Source organism: Prionailurus viverrinus, chromosome D3 (genome assembly GCF_022837055.1).
Source record: "Prionailurus viverrinus isolate Anna chromosome D3, UM_Priviv_1.0, whole genome shotgun sequence".
Lineage (NCBI taxonomy): Eukaryota > Metazoa > Chordata > Mammalia > Carnivora > Felidae > Prionailurus > Prionailurus viverrinus.
This window is the reverse complement of record NC_062572.1, coordinates 6,276,829-6,296,800: the sequence shown is the minus strand read 5'-3', so window position 1 is coordinate 6,296,800 and position 19,972 is coordinate 6,276,829. Positions and strand designations below refer to the sequence as shown.

At 46.6% G+C, this 19,972-nt stretch overlaps 1 protein-coding gene across 1 annotated transcript in view; it reads left to right on the top strand.

Moving 5' to 3' along the window:
* The window catches only part of DNAH10 (dynein axonemal heavy chain 10), a 147,762-nt gene that overhangs the window by 57,276 nt on the left and 70,514 nt on the right, over window positions 1–19,972 (top strand). The window contains 9 exon segments of the mRNA XM_047826686.1: window positions 1,784–1,900; window positions 1,986–2,088; window positions 2,755–2,933; window positions 6,854–7,065; window positions 9,530–9,683; window positions 11,141–11,374; window positions 13,887–14,009; window positions 15,618–15,851; window positions 18,612–18,835. Coding sequence (XP_047682642.1) covers window positions 1,784–1,900; window positions 1,986–2,088; window positions 2,755–2,933; window positions 6,854–7,065; window positions 9,530–9,683; window positions 11,141–11,374; window positions 13,887–14,009; window positions 15,618–15,851; window positions 18,612–18,835 — 1,580 coding nt within the window.

The window sequence follows — 19,972 nt, the reverse complement described above, 5'->3', positions numbered from 1 at the left end:
AGCGGGTTCCGTGCTGAAAGCAGAGAGCCTGACTCCAGGCCCGAACCCACGAGTGGTGAGATCGTGACCTGGGCCGAAGTCAGACGCTTAACTGACTGAGCCACCCAGTCGCCCCATGGATTTTCTTAAGCATTTTTACAGTTGGGTTGAATTCTAAGACCCTTTGCGGAAATACTTCTCAACGATGACTTTAAGTAATAAAATTTAAATGTAGAGCAAACCCACAGTTATTCAGAATAATGAAAACAGATTATTTCTTGATCTGGTATGGCTCAGGCTGTATTTTTCTTTGGAGATCATGTCAATTCCCCCCCCCCCCCAGCCCCGTTTCTGGTGTTAATTTCCTTTAATAAAGGGCTTTCACAAAATAAGCGGGAGGGAGGAGAGTCGGAGAGGATTAGGATGATAAGAGAGATGGGTAGCGGTAATAATTCAGTTGCCTTTATTACAGTTGTTCAGGGTGGCTCAAAGGAACTTTAGAAGTCCCTGGAGGAGTTTGAGGGGGCCTGGCCTCTCCCTGAAACTGTATACAAAATTTTGCATACTGTGCCTCACATTCACGCAGAAAGAATCAGCTGGAGAAACAAACTAGAAGAAGCAAATAGCTGTCGTAAGTCTGCACTTGGATCAGACTTGTATTGCAACCTGTGTGTTCCTTGACTGCTCTGAACACCTTCACTGAGCAGTCACCCTGAAAGCTAGAGATCCTCTCGTCATAACATTGCACAGTATGCAAAATGTACACTTTTAGAATTAAAAGTTCCCAATTTTGTCTTTTGTTTCCTTTAGTTTTTTACTTTTTTATTAAAAAATTGTTTTTAAATGTTTTTATTTATTTTTGAGAGAGAGACAGGGCATGAGCGAGGGAGGGGCAGAGAGAGAGGGAGACACAGAATCCGAAGCGGGCTCCAGACCGAGCTGTTGGCACAGAGCCTGACGCGGGGCTCAAACTCACCAGCCGTGAGATCATGACCTGGGCCGAAGTCGGTCGCTTAACCGACTGAGCCACCCAGGCGCCCCTTTTGTTTCCTTTATTAAGTAAAATTATTTGAAACTCCGTTAGGGTCTGCTTATATTGTCTGTGTGTCTCTTGGTTTCCTTCAAGTCATTTTGATCCTTACCTACCTGTTATTTCTGATTGAGTTCTGGACATTGTACATGACAAATCTGTAGAGAGAGTTGGAGGCTCCAGATGTTCTATTTCATCAGGGGAGATTTCTTTTTGCTTCTGATAGACAGCACAGCTAGATGCATCAGCAAGCTAAGATAACCTTATTTTAATTAGGGATTAAGTTGAGCTGAAACTGGGTCCTAGTTTATGAAGGGCTTATCTGTCTACGGTATCTCTCTTTCTATCTGTGTTACCTGCTTATTTTTAAAAATGATTTTATCCTGATTTTGTTTTCATCATAAATATATAGTTTTTCTTTCTTTTAAAAATGATTTATTTATTTTTGGGAGAGCACAAGCGAGGGAAGGGCAGAGAGAGGTGGACAGAGGACCTCAAGCGGGCTCTGCGCTGACAGGCTGACAGCAGCGAGCCCGAGGTGGGGCTTGAACTCACGAACCGTGAGATCATGACCTGAGCTGAAGTCGGGTGCTCAACCGACTGAGCCACCCAGGTGCCTCAAATATATAATCTTTCTAATTCAAGCAGTTTTTTTGTGGATCCAAATGACCGAGCCTGCTGTTGTCACAAGTGGAAATCCCTAGGCAGTAGCTTTGACCGGAATTTCAGTTCCAAATTTCTGGCCATTTATTGTTTGTCCTGTTTCTTTGTCAGCCTCCTGATGCAGAGAAAGAACTGGTTGACAATATTAAAAGCATGTGGTCAAATCTGTTCAATGAGTCCGTGAATGTGGATCATTCTCTCGGGGGCATAAAGAGAACGTTCACAGAGGTACCTTTTACATTTTTTTACTTTCTGAGTAAAGATATGGACAAATGCCCATCGGGATAAATTAATGCAACCCTGCCCTTTGCAGATTACTCGAGGTGAAATATTAAACTACAAACAGCAGATAGAGGAATTTGCAAAGCGTTTTTATCGTGAAGGCCCTGGTTCTATTGGCGATGATCTTGATAAAGGTAAGAACATTCACGTTGGGCTTCCTGAGGCAGTGGAGTATGTTTTGCTTAAGGATGTTATGGGACTATGGAATGGAGCAGTGGTTCTTAACCTTGCCTGTATACTGGGTTCACCTGAGGATCCTGACAAACCCGGTGACTCCTGGCATCCAGATCCAAATAGTCTAATTCTCTTGTTCTGGGGGTGGGGGGTGGGGTGATCCAGATGCCAAGACTTTTAAAACTCTCATGGGAATCTAATGTGCAGCCCAAGTTGAGCCACTTAGAGGGATAATGTGAAGGAGGCAAAATTTTCTCTTAAATTTGTTTTTAATGTTTGTTTATTTTTGAGAAAGAGAGAGACAGAAAGAGAGAGGGAAAGAGCGTGCGTGGGTGAGGGGCGGAGAGAAAGGGAGACACAGAATCCCAAGCAGGCTCCGGGGTCTGAGCCGTCAGCACAGAGCCCGATGTGGGGTGCAAATGCATGGTCTGTGAGATCATGACCTGAGCCGAAGTCAGACGCTTAACCGACCGAACCACCCAGGCACCCCAGGACGCCGAATTTTCTAACTGGAGAGTTTTGCATATGGACCTGGCCGTCTGGTTTCCGTTAGAAAGAGAGATAAAGCTGTGGTAATTCTAAATGTGTCTTCCTGGATGGCTTCTATTTATTTACTTATTTGCCAGGAGTAGAGCTTTTAGCCATTTTTGAAAAGGAGCTCACGAGACATGAAAAGAACCGCCAGGAGTTGGCTAATGCTGAGAAACTTTTCGATCTTCCGATTACAATGTACCCAGAGCTGCTCAAAGTGCAGAAGGAGATGAACAACCTGAGGACCATTTATGACCTCTACGAAGCGCTGAAGGTGAGCGTCTGCCCACAGACCCCGCCTCCCCGAAGGCAGTGTGAGCGTTGACTCGGCCAAGCGGGTTCTGGTGCCGCCGTAATTAAGAGCCCGGGGCGGATTTCATGGAAGCTCTCGCTTTGGCTCTTGGGAAGTAGTAACTGCCAATGGATCCGGGGTCTCCATTTGGGGTGATGGGAAAGTTCTGGAGCTAGATGGGGGTGATGGCTGCACACCATGGTGAATATACTCGACACCGCCGAATCGTACATTTAAAAGTGGTTAAAATGGTACATGCTGCGTTATGTGTATTTTTCCACAATAACAAGAAAGAAAATTCTCTTTGCTGGTTGGGGCTTGGTTAAGGAGTGGGGTGAACCATTTAAGAAATTAAAAGAAATTAAAAGTAGCAGATAGCATGACATTTGGATGCCTCTCTTTAACATATGTTCCCGGTGCAAATTCATACCATTCCTTTATTCATCCCTCCGTCTCTTCACTCTGTTCTGTACAGCCCAGTGCTGTGCTGGTTGGGAGTAGGGTCCAGAAAGGAGGTGCATCTGCTCATCCCACTCCTGCCCTTCTTGAACCCCCGGGAGAGGCTGACTGCGTTAGTCTGGGTTCTTCCAAGAAACAGAACCGATGGGCACCAAACAGATTTATTATAAGGAATCGGCTTATATAGGAATGGAGACCGGAAGTCCCAAGGTCTGGGGTCAGCAGGCTGGAGACCCAGGACAGCTGATGGGGTATCTCCAGCTCAGGTCTGAGCTTGAAGGCAGAAGACTGATGTCCCAGCTGGAAGACAGGCAGAGAGAGAGAGAGAGGATTCTCTCTCACTCAAGTTTTCTCTCTAGCCCTTCAGCGGATTGGATGAGACCCACCCACAGAAGGGAGGGAAATTACCTTTACTCAGGCCGCTGTTTCAAATGTTAATTTTACCCAGAAACACACTGGAAAACATTGTCCAGAATAACGTTTAACCAAATATCTGGGCACCTGTGGCCCAGTCAAGTTCACCCATAAAATTAACCATCACACTGACCCACGAGTGAATCGCCATACTGCTCTGATATGTGACAGGAATATGGTAGACAGAGCGCCATGGGGCCCAGAGGGGGAAGGAGGTGGCCCAGGGAGGTGGCCTTTGAGCAGGACTCTGAATCAGTTTTTTCCCCGGCGCGGCCATCGGATTTGGGGCCCATCCTACCCCAGCATGACCTCATCTTAAATCTGCAAAGGCCTGACTTCCAAATAAGATCACATTCTGAGGTCCCAGGGGGACATGAATTCTAGGTGGCGGGGGGCGGGGGGGCAAGCTTCAGCCCCCGTACACCCGGGAGTGGGATACACGGAGAAGAAGAGGGGCCGAACCTGGAGCACTCCAGCATCACATACCACGGGAAGATGCCCGAAAAGGAAGGGAGGACAAAGAGTGGCCTGGGAGGTAGGATAGGGGGACAGACTGACGAGCGTGATGTCTCGGAAGCCGAGTGACGAAAGCGTTTCAGGGGGCGGGACTGTCAACCTGCCGCGCATCCGATCAAGTGGGAGGGCGATTAGCAGTGACCGCCGCGTCTCACGTCATGGAAACCACTGTGACCTTGGAAGGAAACGTCTCAATGGAGCGGTGGTCGTGGACGCCTGATTAGAGTGAGTCCGAGGGATTTGCCCACAAGAAAAGGAAGCACAGGTCCCCGCAAAGACGTTTACATGAATGTCCACGGCAGCTTTATTTGCAATAGCCCAGGACCAGAAAAAACCCAATACCCCCCAGGTGGATGGCTAAAGAAACTGTGGTACATCCATCGCGTGGAATGCTACTCAGTAGTAGAAAGGATTGGACTGCTGATGCACCGGGGTGACAACATGGATGGGTCTCAAAATCTTCTTGCTGAGATATAAGATCGTACATCTTGGATGATTCCATTTGCCTAAAATTCTAGAACGGGCCAACGAAGTTATCACGGCAGAAAGCAGGGCAGCACTTGCCCGGGGATGGGAGGGGGGTTACAGAGAGGCGGGAGGAGACCTCCGAGAGCTACGAAGGAGTTCACGATCTCGACTGCGGTGATGGTCCCGTGCGTGTGCACACAGGCCAGAGTTTGCGACATTGTGCACCTGGACACATCCAGCTGTGTCCGCACGCCAGCCGACCCTCAATAAAGCTTGAGGAGGAGAGAATGGGAAGAGAGGAGTCAGAAACCCCAGATCTGGACAGCTTTTCCAATGTGTTTTGTTGCAAAGGGAAGCAGAGAACTGAGGAGCTGTGTGTGGAAGGGAGGTGGGGTCAGGATAGTTTTTTTAAGACGGGAGAAATTAGAGTGGGGGTTTGCATAGTGATCCAGTAAGGAGGAAACGTGGGTGAGAAGAGACAGAAGGGAGACTTCCTCGAATGATGTCTGGTGTCCATGAGTTGGTGGGAAAGGGTGGGGTTGGGACGTGGCCTCAGGTAGGAGGCGGGTGTGGTCATACGGGGAAGGCAGAGCGTGTGCATAGAGATGCTTCTAGCGGGAGATGTTGAACGTTCGGTTATGATTGTGTCGGTTTCCCCGGGGACGTGCACAGCAAGATCATCAGTGGAGATGAGGGCAGGGGGGTGGCTGGTTGAGGCTAACAAGGCAGGGGTGAGGTGGTGGTCTGGAAGTCTAGGCCCCAAGGGAAAGCCGCATTAGGGCCCTGGATTTAGACCGAGGCCAGTGAGAGAGGCTGAGTGTCCTCAGCCATCATGGTTGGCTGCCCTGGTGTAGGTGTTGAGCACTGAGGAACGTTGAGTGTCGAGGAGCAGATTTAACCACAGTTGTGGTTTTCCAAATGTACTTGGTGAAAGAAGGGACGAGAAAGAGTGGAGGGAAAAAGGCCTTGTAATGATTGCCAGGCTGTAGGTTCAGGCGTAGAAACTCCAAGAAGTACTTTGGTTTCTTTACGATTTCATTCGAATTTATCACTTACTGAATTTTTGCAAAAAAGAGGTAATACATTTGTGGGTGTCATCTCAAAATAATTCAGAAAGTGGGGCACCTGGGTGGCTCAGTCAATTAAGCATCCACCTCTTTGATCTTGGCTCAGGTCGTGATCTCACAGTTTGTGAGTTCAAGCCCCGCATCAGGCTCTGTGCTGATAGCTCTGAGCCTGCTGGGGATTCTTTCTCTCCCTCTCTCTCTCTGCCCCTCCCCTGCTTGTTCTCTCGCTCTCTCACAATAAATAAATAAACTTAAATAAATAATCCAGAAAGCTGTTTGAGCTTTTAATATCTTTTTAGAAGACCAAGAGGTGAAAAATAGTAAATGCATCTTCAGGTCCTTTATACCTAAGTCAAAAAAAATTACCACGTGTATATTTCATCAATTAACACAGTTTTCTGTGAAATACATTTTGTGACTCGAAGCAAATCCGTTAAGCCTGGATGTCACCGGTTGCAAATGCAAATGATTCGAGATGGTAAATTTCACGCAAGACAGCACTTCTTCTGTTAAATCTCAGGAAAATACATCATGGAAGATCTTTTGGGTGTGATAATCAGGAAGGATTACCTAAATTATAAGCGTTTTGTAACCTCAGCTGCTTTTTTCGGGAAAGAGAAGCACGTTATGATCACACCTGAGTGAAACACTTGCTTTAAGGTCTCAGCAGCTCCGTGATTTCAGAGATGCCTGTTTCTGATTTTATACTTCTCATTTTCCTCCCTTGGAAAGGAAGACGTATTTTTGGATTCCACACATCCTTTGAGACAGCATTATTTTGGCGGGGCCTTGACACAGTTGGAATTCTTTTGTTTGTATTTTGGAGCCTTTAACCAATCGTTCCTTTGTGAGTCTGAGGTTTTTGTGGCCAGATGGGTGATGATATCTGAAAAGGAGGGAGCATGACCACGTGTTGAGTAGCGGCTGTTCCGGTCAAAGGCAGTTTTGTTACTGGGACTATTTCTTGTCCGTTTCTAGGTTGCAAAAGAAGAATGGTCTCAGACGCTCTGGATCAACCTGAATGTTCAGTTCCTCCAGGAGGGAATTGACAGCTTTCTCAGGTCCCTCAGAAGGCTCCCCCGGCAGGTCCGAAACCTATCCGTGGCCTATCATTTGGAAGCGAAAATGAAGGATTTCAAAGACTCAGTTCCTTTACTACTTGACTTGAAGCACGAAGCGCTAAGAGACAGGTTTGTTTTGTCCTGTTGGCCTTTGTGGAAGGGGGAGGAGTTTTAGTTTAAAATCTATCCTTGCTTAGGTCCGATGACAAAGTACAAGGTTTCAACAGCAATGCAGAACGCTGAAATATGCAGGTAAGAGTTTTATGGTATTGTTCCCATGTGAAGTTTCTATTCAGTTATCAGCGGTAAGGATTCTCTAATTTTTTAAACTTGTTTTTTTAAATCTTTTTTTACAGTTTATTTCATTTGTTTATTTATTTATTTAGAACGTGCACGCGCACGCCAGTGTGGGAGAGGCAGAGAGTGAGGGGGAGAGAGAGAATCCCAAGCAGGCTCTGCACTGTCAGCTCAGACAGAGCCTGGTGTGGCTCTTGAACCCACGAACCATGAGATCATGACCCGAGCTGAAGTCAAGGGACGGACACTCGACAGACTGAGCCACCCAGGTGCCCCTCTCCTATTTTATTTTATTTTTTAAAACAAACACTTCCAGATATAAACTCGCGTTCGTGGATGCTTCATTCTAACGGTTTAGAAAAAATAGCAAGGGGTCTAGATCAGCGCCATCCAGCAGAAACACGTGACCCAGACATGTCATTTAAAATTTTTCCAGCAGCTGCACCAAAGAAGTAAAAGAAAACAGGTAAAAATAATTTTAGTAATGTATTTTAACTAGCCCAATATACAAAACATTATCATTTCAACCTGTAGTCAATATGAAACATTACTCACAAGATATTTTATGCTCTTCTCCAAAAAATATGTTGCAACCTGGCATGTATTTTACGCCTACAGAACCTTTCAGTTTGGACCCCCCACAGCTCAGATGCCCAATAGCGACACGTGACTTGTGGCTGCCATACTGGACAGAGCAGGTGTCGCTGGTTTTTCAACGGAATAACCGGTCCTGAGGGTGCGATGGAGGAGATTCGCTCCTCATTTGTCCGTGATGGTCCAGACGTGGCCCCACGCGGACAGGGATTAGTAGGAGCTTTGTGAGTCACGTTTTCTCTGCCGTGATCCTCTCTCCCTCCATCGTGTTTCCCAGCACGGGGGTAGAGAGTCACGGAATGGCATCCAATGGCATCATTCTGCTCAGCCAGAAAGCCATGCCAGACAATTCCCTTCCAATCCTCGTGATGACGCCAGTGAGTAAGCCTCTCTTCGGTGCCAGGTGCGTCTCTGACATCTCTCTACACTCGTGGATCTCCCTTCAGCAGATGCAGGTGGCCCTCAGGCCCGGGGCGACCGTCTTTGTCACTGTTCTACAGGGCCACTTGGGCGCTCACTTTGATCTATGCATTCCTCAGTTTTCCCAACTAGATAGAAGTATTTTCTAGCTAAAGTTCCCTGTTCTTTTGACGCCACAACCCAGTGCTTCCTAGACTTAGATCATTTCTTAACCATTTTTGTCCCATCTCCGCCAATATCAGGTATACTGTCACTACTCTGTTTGTTTCCCATCAGCTTATTTTTTTTTTACTCGAGTGTGTTCTAAGAAGAAAGTTACACCACCATTATGAATGGGAAACCAAAAGCTTTTGCCATGAATAGAAAGTAATTATAAAAATAAAAAACATTTAGGGCCTCCTGGGTGGCTCAATCGGTTAAGCGTCCGACTTCGGCTCAGGTCATGATCTCACCGTCTGTGAGTTCGAGCCCCGCGTCGGGCTCTGTGCTGACAGCTCGGAGCCTGGAGCCAGCTTCGGATTCTGTCTCTCCCTCTCTCTCTGCCCCTCCCTGACTCATGCTCTCCCTCAGTCTCAGAAATAAACAAACATTAAAAAAATTAAAAAAAAAAAAGGCAAATCCACAGGCCAAATGCAAACCTTAAAGGAAGACCAGATCGGGTGGAGCACTTTGTGCTCAATGCTTCCGCGTGCACAGATCCTCCTGCCTACAGGGGATCCCTTCTTACTGTCTCCATCACTTAGTGGTTTTTCGCATAGTTCTCAAAGCAATTTGTGATTATTTAATGCACAGATTTGTGTTAGCGTGTGCTGGCCGTGTCCCCGAGGACGTGGTAGCGTTCCCGTGGGCAGGAGCTTTGCCCTTTGTCACGGGCACCTCTGACGGCTAGCTCACTGCCTGGCGCAGATCTAAGAGTGAGATAAAAACTGACCAAATGCACGGCAGCTCACAGCTTTCACCAGGGTCTCAAACAGGCTGAGTGAGCCGACAGAGGTCAAGATCACTAGTCTATATATAGACTCTGTGACGGAAGCAGGTTCCAAAAAGTTAAAAGCTGCCTATTTTCTTAGATGGTTGGGAAGAGTAGCCATGCAAGAGTGTTTCTTGATGGAGGTTGTTTCCTGGGTTCGATTCTGGAAGCCAGGGGGATTTTGGAAAACTTTGGAGATGCAATTCCAATGATGTCCTCAGTAAATGGGGTTTGTCCTGTGATTTAAGTGGGAATAATGAAATCCATCACTGAATCCAGGAAGCACAAAGGTTTTAATGCGGATGCTTTTAGGCATTGGAAAGAACTTATGGAAAAAACAGGCGTAACGTTTGAAATGACAGAGACGTTCACCTTGGAGAACATGTTTGCCATGGAACTTCACAAACACACAGATGTTCTCAGTGAGATCGTAACGGCTGCCATCAAGGAGATCGCCATTGAGAAAGTAAGGCTGTTATAAAACAACTTAGAAAAGAAAACTATTTTTATCTTAATTTATTTGAATTCCAGTATAGTTAACATACAATGTTATTAGTTTCAGAGAATTTTTTTTTTTAACGCCAAGAGAAAATGTGTTTGTTCTAGTACTTGTATTTGAGTAATAAAGAATTATTTGCTCTAGAGGAGTCTGGGTGGCTCAGTCAGTTAAGCATCTGGCGCTCGCTCTCTCTCTCTCTCTCTCTCTCTCTCTCTCTCTCTTTTACATTTATTTATTTTGGAGAGAGAGTGAGAGAGAGCGAGCACAAACAGAAGAGGACCAGAGAGACAGGGAGACACAGAATCTGAAGCAGGCTCCAGGCTCTGAGCTATCAGCACAGAGCCCGATGCAGGGCTTGAACCCACAAACTGCGGGATCGTGACCTGAACTGAAGTCGGATGCCTAACCGATTGAGCCATCCAGGTACCCCTTGTCTCTTAATTTCAGCTCGTGTCATGATCTCACCGTCCTAAGATTGAGCCCCAAGTCGAGCTCTATGCTGAGTGTGGAGCCTGCTTGGGATTCTCTCTCACTGCCCCTCTCCCTGCTAGTACTCTTTCTTTCTTAAAAATAACAAAGTAATAAAAAGTGAAAACGATCATTTGCTTAAGAAATAGGACTTCTGCCTTGGTTAAATTTTTGTTCTAAATTATCATTTCACCTCCAATGTATTTATTAAAGAAAGAATGGATGTTGATGGTACAAAACTGACAAAATAAATCACAATTCTGCCACCTGAAGATAATTATTTCAGCGTATATGTAAAAATGCAGGGGAGACACATGCATCCACATGCATATACACACATGCGCACACTATACAAATAGTCACACAAACGTGTCAACGTACCTGCACATAGTGTATATACCCATATACGTACATGCACATGCGTGCACGTGTACATAAATGCACATACCACATAGACATAGGTACACGACACCACATATACGTGTGCACGTACACATCATACACACATACATGTAAATGGCGATGCAGCTGGTTTTTGAAAATATAATCGTAAATAGGCATATTACTCTGTAATTTGATTTTCTTGCTTAACAGTAAACACGGGAGCAGGACCTCCCAGGTATGCAAGAGGCAGACTAGGAGACTTAGACCCTGGTTCTAGAGCCAAGTGAACTGGCCGAGCTGCTCTTTGAGCACCCAGTTCCCATCGCTCTAAAACGTGGGTAATAGCCCTTACTTCACTAGGGTGCTCTGAGCACCGAAGGCGATCACGTATGCAAGTGCTTGGTAAGTAATGACCAGGGTCACCGTGACAGGCTCTCCACTTACCTGGGAAACTGACACAGACTCTGGCTTGAGCAGTTGACCAAAGGCAAGCTCAGGAAGTTGCTGTGGGGTTTGGAGTTCTGGTTTTCCAACGTATGTGCCCGAACCACTCTTTTCGTATTCCTGACCAGGCTGTGAAGGAAATCTTGGACACGTGGGAAAGCATGAAGTTCACCGTGGTCAAGTATTACAAAGGCACACAGGAGCGAGGCTACATCTTGGGATCGGTGGACGAAATCATCCAGTGCCTTGACGACAACACGGTCAACCTCCAAAGCATCTCAGGAAGCAGATTTGTGGGGCCTTTTCTGCAGACTGTTCACAAATGGGAAAAAACGCTTTCTCTAATAGGGGAAGTCATTGAGGTGAGAGAAAACCAGGAAAGCACTCTTGTATGAGAAGATTTTCTGCTCAGACACTGACGATTCTCTGACATACTTTTTCTGGGTTGATGTATTCTGGGGTGTGTGTGGGCACGATTACAGGAGTCCATCTGGGTTTTTATTTCAACAAATGCATTTTTAACTTCCACAATTCTTCCTTTTCATATGTCCCTATTCTTTTTTTTTTTTTAATAAAGTTTATTTTGTTTTTGAGAGAGATGGAGAAGTACGAGTGGGGGAGGGGCAGAGAGAGAGGGAGACAGAGAATCCTAAGCAGGCTCCGAGCTGTCGTGCAGAGCCCGAAGAGGGGCTTGAACCCGCTCATCTGTCCCTATTCTTGTTTAATTCTGTCCTGTTCTTGTTGCCAGGACATACTTTTACCTCCTTTATCACACTGAAGAATTCAAACATATTTAAAGCCCTTTTCAGATTTCTCCATATTTATTCTTTTCTCAAGCCAGGATTTTCCTCTTTTTTGTGGGTGTACGTGACCATCTTTCACGGTAGTGGGTTTTTCTCTTTTGTGATTTATTTAATTTTAAAGTTCATCTCACATAACAGGTTTCTACCTGTGTTTGCTTCACTTTGTCACGTGTTTTTGCAGTTTCTCCAGGTTGGCACTGAACAAGGTGGCTCGGGGCTTTCTTCTTTTGTGGGAGATACTAGTTCAGACCTCTGTGAGCAAGCCAGGTTCATCTCACCATTTTTTTTAAATGTTTGTTTATTTTTGAGAGAGAGAGAGAGAGAGAAAGACACAGAGCACGAGCAGGGGAGGGGCAGAGAGAGAGGGAGACACAGAATCCGAAGCAGGTTCCAGGCTCCGAGCTGTCAGCCCAGAGCCTGACACGGGGCCGGAACCCACAAATTGTGAGCTCATGACCTGAGCCGACGTTGGACGCTTAACCGGCTGAGCCACTGGGCGCCCCTCATCTCACCATTTTTGCATGGCTGTCTCTTTCCCCCTCCCCAGACTACAGGCAAGTGCCTGCTCCATGGGACTGGCTAGGGGGTGTGGTCCAGGCCCTCACCCCTCTCACACGTGTGCTTCCTTCGCTTGCTTTTTTATTTTTTAATCTACGGCTTTTCATTAGGTAGGACATAGTACTGTTTTTTTTCTTTATTAAATGTTTTTTAAAAAACGGAAGTATGGGGCGCCTGGGTGGCGCAGTCGGTTAAGCGTCCGACTTCAACCAGGTCACGATCTCGCGGTCCGTGAGTTCGAGCCCCGCGTCGGGCTCTGGGCTGATGGCTCAGAGCCTGGAGCCTGTTTCCCATTCTGTGTCTCCCTCTCTCTCTGCTCCTCCCCCGTTCATGCTCTGTCTCTCTCTGTCCCAAAAATAAATAAATGTTGAAAAAAAAAATTAAAAAAAAAAAAATAAAAAACGGAAGTGAAATTTACATAACATGAAATTAATCGCTTTAAAGTGCACAATTTCATGGCATTTAGTACATTCACAATGTTGTGCAACCATACCCCTGACTAGTTCCAGAACATTTTCATCATCTCAGAAGAAAATCTCATACCCATTAGAAGCAGTCACTTACGTTTCTCTGTCCCTTAGCCCCTGGCCACCACTGATCTGTTTCCTGTCTGAATTAATCTATTTTGGACGTTTCACACAAATGGAATCACGTAACGTGTGGCCTTCTGTGTCTGGCTTCTTTCACTTAGCGTCCTATTTTCTTTTTTAATTTTTTTAAAGTTTATTAATTTTGAGGGAGAGACAGAGTGAGTGAGCAGGGGCGGGGCAGAGAGAGAGGGAGAGAGAGAATGCCAAGCAGGCTCTGTGCCATCAGATGGAGCCCAGTACAGGGCTTGAACTCACAAACTGCAAGTTCATGATCTGAGCCCAAACCAAGAGTCAGACGCTTAATGGACTGAGCCACCCAGGGCTCCACAGCGTCCTGTTTTCAAGGTTCATGCACGTTGTAGCGGGTATCAGTGCCTCATTCCTTTTTATGGCTGACTCGTAAGTCCACTGTGTGGAGAGACCACATTTTGGGTGTTCGTTCTTCCGCTGGCAGCCATTGGGTTATTTCCACCTCTTGGCTGATGAGCAGAGTTCTGCCGTGAGCATTCACGTACAACTGTTGAGTCCCCGTTTTCGGTTCTGTTGGGTCTATGCCTTGTGGGTGCAGTCGTGGGTCACATAGCGTTTGGCTCAGTTTTTGTGCGGGCTTCTTTATGATCTGCCCTTTATTCCTCTCCTTAACGAGGCTCTCCAACCCCTGCTCACAAGTAGAAGCTTCCTCCCTGTCTTGGGCTGCTGAAGACTTTTCTTTTGCTTTTGAGTGTGGCCGTGTACCTTAACATACATAGCTCCACTTTCTCCATCATTCTTGTGTATTTGGAAAGGAGGGTATGCACTCGCTCTGCCACCTTGCCTGGGAACACTTTTGACCTGAGTCGATGTGGATCTGTCCCGGTTAGGGTGGGATTTTGCCATACGTACCTCGAGGTACCCAGGCTGACGTTGACGTTGTGCATTTCCAGATTTGGATGCTGGTTCAGAGGAAATGGATGTATCTTGAAAGCATTTTTATCGGTGGAGACATCAGGTCGCAACTTCCAGATGAGGCGAAGAAGTTTGACAACATCGACAGAGTATTTAAAAGGGCAAGTGACTGGCTTCTATTTTAGTCATGAAAGGACACTGACGAGAGATACTTTTAGTTATGTTTCTGCATGTAGTGTTTTGTCTATTAAGTAGCTTCTGAATTTCTTAAATCATTATATATGACCTTAATCCGTTCAGTAAAAATTTCTCTTGGGTATCAAGCCACTGGCATACGGCACTGGAACTTTTTTATATTTATTTTTCATTATAAAAGTAACACTTAAAAAGCCTGGAAAATGCGGAAAGGTAGAAAAAAATGTATCTTCCAGAGTTCCGTCACATCGACATGACCACTGCAGTATGCCATATGCTTTTTTTTCCTGTGTACATGAATTTAAAAACACGACGATAACGACATCTTATATAATTTTCTCATAATTTTCTTTTGATGTTATAAGAAATGCACTTCGTATGATGAAACTGAGAAGGGATTTGAATGCCTTTATATACCGTTCCATTGAGAGGCTTGACGTTAGATGATTGCCATCTAGTAATGAGACATCTTGTTCAAAGGGGAATTCGTGGCATTCATAAATAATTCGTGGGCTTGTGCCTCGTGTCTTTTGCACGTTTAGGATGAATATCTTACGAGGAGTTGTTGGAAGGCAAATTGCCCGTGAAGGCGTATTGCTCAGTGCAGAGTCCTTCCAGGAAAGGGTTGTGTCCGTCATCACTGCCCCTAGTAATTAGGGGTGGGGGTTTTAACCCAGAGCCTCGGGGCTTTGCTGCTCAGCGGTCTGCAGTGCTCTCCAGTTAGGAGGGGCTGGTTCACATTTGGGTCTCCTTTATCCATTAGCGTTCATAACATTTTCTTATTCATTTGCATAAGCTTTTTTTTTAAACTTAAGAAAAAAATCACACAATGGATACCTATTTATTATAGAAGGATTTAGATACTATTAAAAAAAAGTAAAAAAAAAAAAAAAGGCAAAAAACACCTACGATCTCATACCCAAGATTACCATGTTGACAGTTTAACATGTATCTTTCCAGAATTTGTTTATTCCTATGTAAACATATACATAAATATTATAAATATTCCACAAAATAACATCGTTCTTACCCATGTGATCATTTAAAAATTTTTTTAAACATCTTTGACATATCTGTCAATAGGTGAACATCTAAATGATCACTTACAGCCAGTGACTGACCTAAGTTCCTATTCCTGGACGTTTAGGATAGTTCCCTTCCCCCTCCCCCCTTTGCCATTCTGAAGGGTGCTAGTGAACGTTCCGGAACATACGCACTGCCCAGAGCAGACTTGCCGCTTGCATCCATCCGGCCCACGTTCCCCGAGGCTCTTCTGTGCGCTGGTGCTGGCATGTGGGGCCTGTCCGTGAGCAAAAGAGCTTAAAAACCTCTACCCCAGACCGCTGGCCTTCTAGGGGGAAGGTGGACAAAATGAACACCGGAAATAAGTTAAACGGCACGTAGTTCGCTGGGAGGTGCTCGGGGGATGCTTATTTAAACGTGCGACGTTTCTGCCGCGGTGGCCCCCGGAGGGCTGCGGTCCGGGTGTCTGTTGGTTCTGTCGTCTGTCGAGCCGGCGCCGAGCGGCGATCCCGCTTGCCCGGCCCGACGGCTCCCCTCTCGCCCTCGTGCAGATCATGGGCGAGACCTTAAAGGACCCCGTGATCAAGAGATGCTGCGAGGCCCAGAACCGGCTGGGCGACCTGCAGAACATCAGCGAGGGCCTGGAGAAGTGCCAGAAGAGCCTAAACGACTACCTGGACTCCAAGAGAAACGCTTTCCCGAGGTTCTTCTTCATTTCTGACGACGAGCTGCTCAGCATCCTCGGGAGCAGCGACCCGCTGTGCGTCCAGGAGCACATGATCAAGGTGCGCCCCCCGCCGCCCCGCCGGAAGCCGCCGCGGAAGCTCGGCAGCTGCGGTTTGCTCCGTCCCAGATCCCCGAACTGCTACGGGCGCGGGGGGCGGGCGCTCAGTCCGTTAAGCGACCGGCTCTTGGTCTCCGCTCAGGTCGTGATTTCATGGTTAGTGGGCTCGAGCCCCACATCAGGCTCTGTGCTGAGTGTGGACTCCGCTTGTGATTCATTCTCATTCATTCTCTCTCTCTCTCTCTCTCTCTCTCTCTCTCTCTCTCCCTCCCTCCCTCCCTCCCTCCCCCGCTCACTCTCAATCTCGCAAATAAATTTAGAAAATAGTTTTAAAAAAATTTAAAAAAGACAGATAATGGTGCTGGGCTTTCATCTGAAACGTAAGTCTGATGAAATCCACTATAGTCTGAAATTACAAAAAATCCCACTGTTGTTTGTTGCTCTTTTTCTATAGCCCCAAAACACTTTTCTTTTCTTTCTTTTTTTTTTTTTTTTTTGGAGAAACTAAAAAGAATATAGCAATGCACAAAGACTAATATAATAAGCAGAGAGGTGGTACAGGACAGTGCTTCGGCATGTGGACTCTGGACTCAGATTGCCTGGGTTCAAATCCCAGGTCTACACAGATTTGCTGTGTGACTTTGGGCAAGTTACTTAACCCCTCTGGGCATCAGTTTCCTGTCTGCAAATGGGGAAAACCCAATAGTTACCTGCTTCAGTGGAGTTGTCATTAAGATGAAATGAGTTCGTATGTGTAAAGCACTCGGTGACCGTCTCATAATGTTGGCTGACATGACCTTATCCACCACCCAGAATTGACTGGTAACTAACTTGTTATCAGTGAGTCATATTTACTTCTCTACACTCTCTTTGTGAGACAAAGCTGTAGAGAGAAAGTCGCCATCCTCTTTGCCCCCATCACAATCCTTACTCCCCCTTCAAGAGGCAGCCACTGTCATGACTTGGCAGTGATTCGTTCCAGCCCGTTTTCATACTTGTACATAAACGCATGTGTATCTGTGAACAATACCGACTGGCAGGAAACGCAACAGATAAAACTTTCTCTGGTGATAGATGACCAGAGCATGGCCAGAACGAATCTTGATCAGCTGGTCAAAGCTGTATATTTAGTATCAGCCCTCGGGTAGGGCTTCCCAGCTGTGGCAGTGTTGGTCAATGGGCCAGAGAATTCTTTGCTCTGTGTGTGTGCGCGTGTGTGTGTCGGGGATTGGGGGCTGTCCTGTATGCTGTGGGACGCTCGGCAGCATCCCTGGCCTCTACCCAGCAGACGCCAGGAGCATCGCTCTCCGGTTATGACAACCAAAAATGTCTCCTGATGTTGCCCAGTGTCCCCTGGGGGCAGAATCATTTGTGGCTTTGAATCAGTGTTGTGGAATAATTCCTTTATTCCAGATAAACAAAGCGTTTGGGATCAAGTATAGAACTCCATACTTTCCCTTTAGTTAATGCGGATTTCCTTCCTAAACCAAAATTTGTGCCTTTGATTTTTGTCTTTTTTTTCTCAAAGGGGCGGTGTGTGTGTGTGTGTGTGTGTGTGTGTGTGTGTGTGTGTGTGTAATTTTTTTATTTAAAAAAATTTTAATCTTTATTTTTGAGAGAGAGAGAGAGAGAGAGACAGAGCATGAGTGGGGGAGGGGCAGAGAGAGAAGGAGGCACAGAATCCGAAGCAGGCTCCAGGCTCCCAGCTGTCAGCACAGAGCCCAACACGGGGCTTGAACTCACGGACCATGAGATCATGACCTGAGCCGAAGTCAGATGCTTAACCGACTGAGCCACCCGGTGCCCATATATATGTATATAATGTTTGTTTATTTTTGAGAGAGAGAGCGAGAACAAGCGGGGGAGGGGCAGAGAGGGAGAGAGAGAGGATCTCAAGCAGGCTCCAGCCTAGATCAGAGCCGGATGCAGGGCTTGATCCCACGAACCACGAGATCACGACCTGAGCCGAAATCAAGAGTTGGAGGCTTAATCGACAGCCCCCCGGGCATCCCGGAAGAGGTTTATATTTTGTTACCACTTTCAAAAAAAGATATTTTACTGTTTTAGAAAAGCGTATATCGTAGTACTTCATTTACCAGTGGCCCCTTTTGCAGACCCTCTGGCTTTATTGTTTAAAGCCTGTTGCCTTTTCCTTCTCCTCTCTGACACGCGGAGTGCCTAGTCTTATACCCTGGGTCCTAAAAGACTCCTCTTCCCCCCGAGTATCATTCCGGATCAAGAACAGTGCTGACAGGCAACAAATGGCCAGTGTTGAACGTGCTGGAGGCGTATCTTGCACGGTGTTTGAGGTGACCCTTCCGACCTCATCTTGTAAGTGCCATGATTACGTCTCTTCCAGGCTGAGAGAGGAGAAGCAACTTGTCCGAAGTCACCCAGCTGGGCCGTGGGGGAGGGATTCAGGCACGTCTCTGACTCCTCAGCCCTGGGCCGTTTTGTCACCGGGCCTCTTCTGTCCAGATACCTCTCTGTACCCGCATGTACTCTAGAATCTCGCGTGTGGGGAGGGAGTGTGTCTTCTTTTCCTTTCTCTCCTTTTTAGCCCCAAACAGCCCTTCGCACAGTGCGGGATAGACGCGCGCACCCAAAGCGTGCTGCTGGGATGAGCAGCTGGGCGAGCGGACGCCTATTTGGTGCTGGCGTCCCGGGGGCTCCCGTGCGTGGTGGGGGTTGGCTGCGGGCCATTCTTGGCCTCCACCGTCCAGCGCACGGATCGCAGAGTGGACTCTCCCCTGTGTTGCAGATGTATGACAACATAGCACTGCTGAGGTTTAATGACGGGGACGGTGGAGAAAAGCTGGCGTCTGCCATGATCTCAGCAGAGGGCGAAGTCATGGAGTTCCGGAAGATCATACGGGCCGAGGGGCGCGTGGAGGACTGGATGACGGCAGTTTTGAAGGAAATGCGGAGGACCAACCGGCTGATTACCAAAGAGGCTATTTTTAGATACTGTGAAGACAGAAGCAGGTAGGGTCGTAAATGTGAACGTGTGTCACTTTATTATATTAGCAGTCATAATGGATTAATATTAAAGGCTTGGGGTAGATCGAGTGACGTTCCAAATGAAGTTTTCTTTTCTTGGGATAGCTAAGTTAGCCCGCGCCTTGTCTGTCTTTCAAGGATCGCCTAATTCAGGACTTCTCAAAGTGCGGTAGCATCGGACCGACAGTAGCAGGGCCCCTGGGAGCTTGTGACAAATGCAAATTCCTGGGACGGACTCCAGCTCAGCCCCACGGGGCCATCTGTGTATCTTATAAGCTCCTCACCGGGGATTCTGAGCATGCTCAGGCATGAGAACCACTGACCTGGTGACCCAACAGAAGCCAGGTGTTCAGTAGGGTTCATCCGTGTAAAGTCATTTCTAAGATATTTAACCGATGTCAATCACACCTTGATTTTTCTGGCCTGAGAAGCTTCCAGGCACCAAGCTGAGCCACGCCTGCTTCTCATCGAGCAAAGGGCTGGCTTTAATGTGTGGTACATATGACATCTTTGGATGACTGGTGCCATTAGATTTAGGCGGGGCTCCCGGGAATATATTTGGCAGGGCCTTGATGGCAGACATAAAAACCTCCATTATTATTTTAGGAGTGCTGTCCCTTTGATTTTAGACACTGAAAAACATCTAGTTAAATAAATGATCAGAGAAGAGCCTTACAGTTGGATCATTATGATCCTATTTTTTAGGTGCTATAAAAATTGGTTTATGTCCTTATGTCTATCAAGTATACGTAGATATCTTCAGTAGTGTGCTGGTCATCAAGCTGGTTTTCTGAAGCAAACAAACAAACAAAAAACCTTTGATTTAGAGAGTTTGTCAATTTACATGGTGTAGATACTCCCACCATGGCTGATTTCAAAGCTAGCGGAATAAGATAAGTGGTTTGAACGTCAGCCTGCAAAATTCCCGAGTATTTGGCGGTAAACTCTCGTGAACTGGTAGGAGGCAGCTCCTGTACGTTATCAGCCATGTTCATTAGTTGAACTACTATTTAATCGGGTTCTTGCTCTGAGCTGATCACTGTGCCAGATGCTCATACAAAACTGAACGAGACAGAAATCACCGGCCCCCGGGAGAGGTGATCACGGAGCATTCTGCAGTCT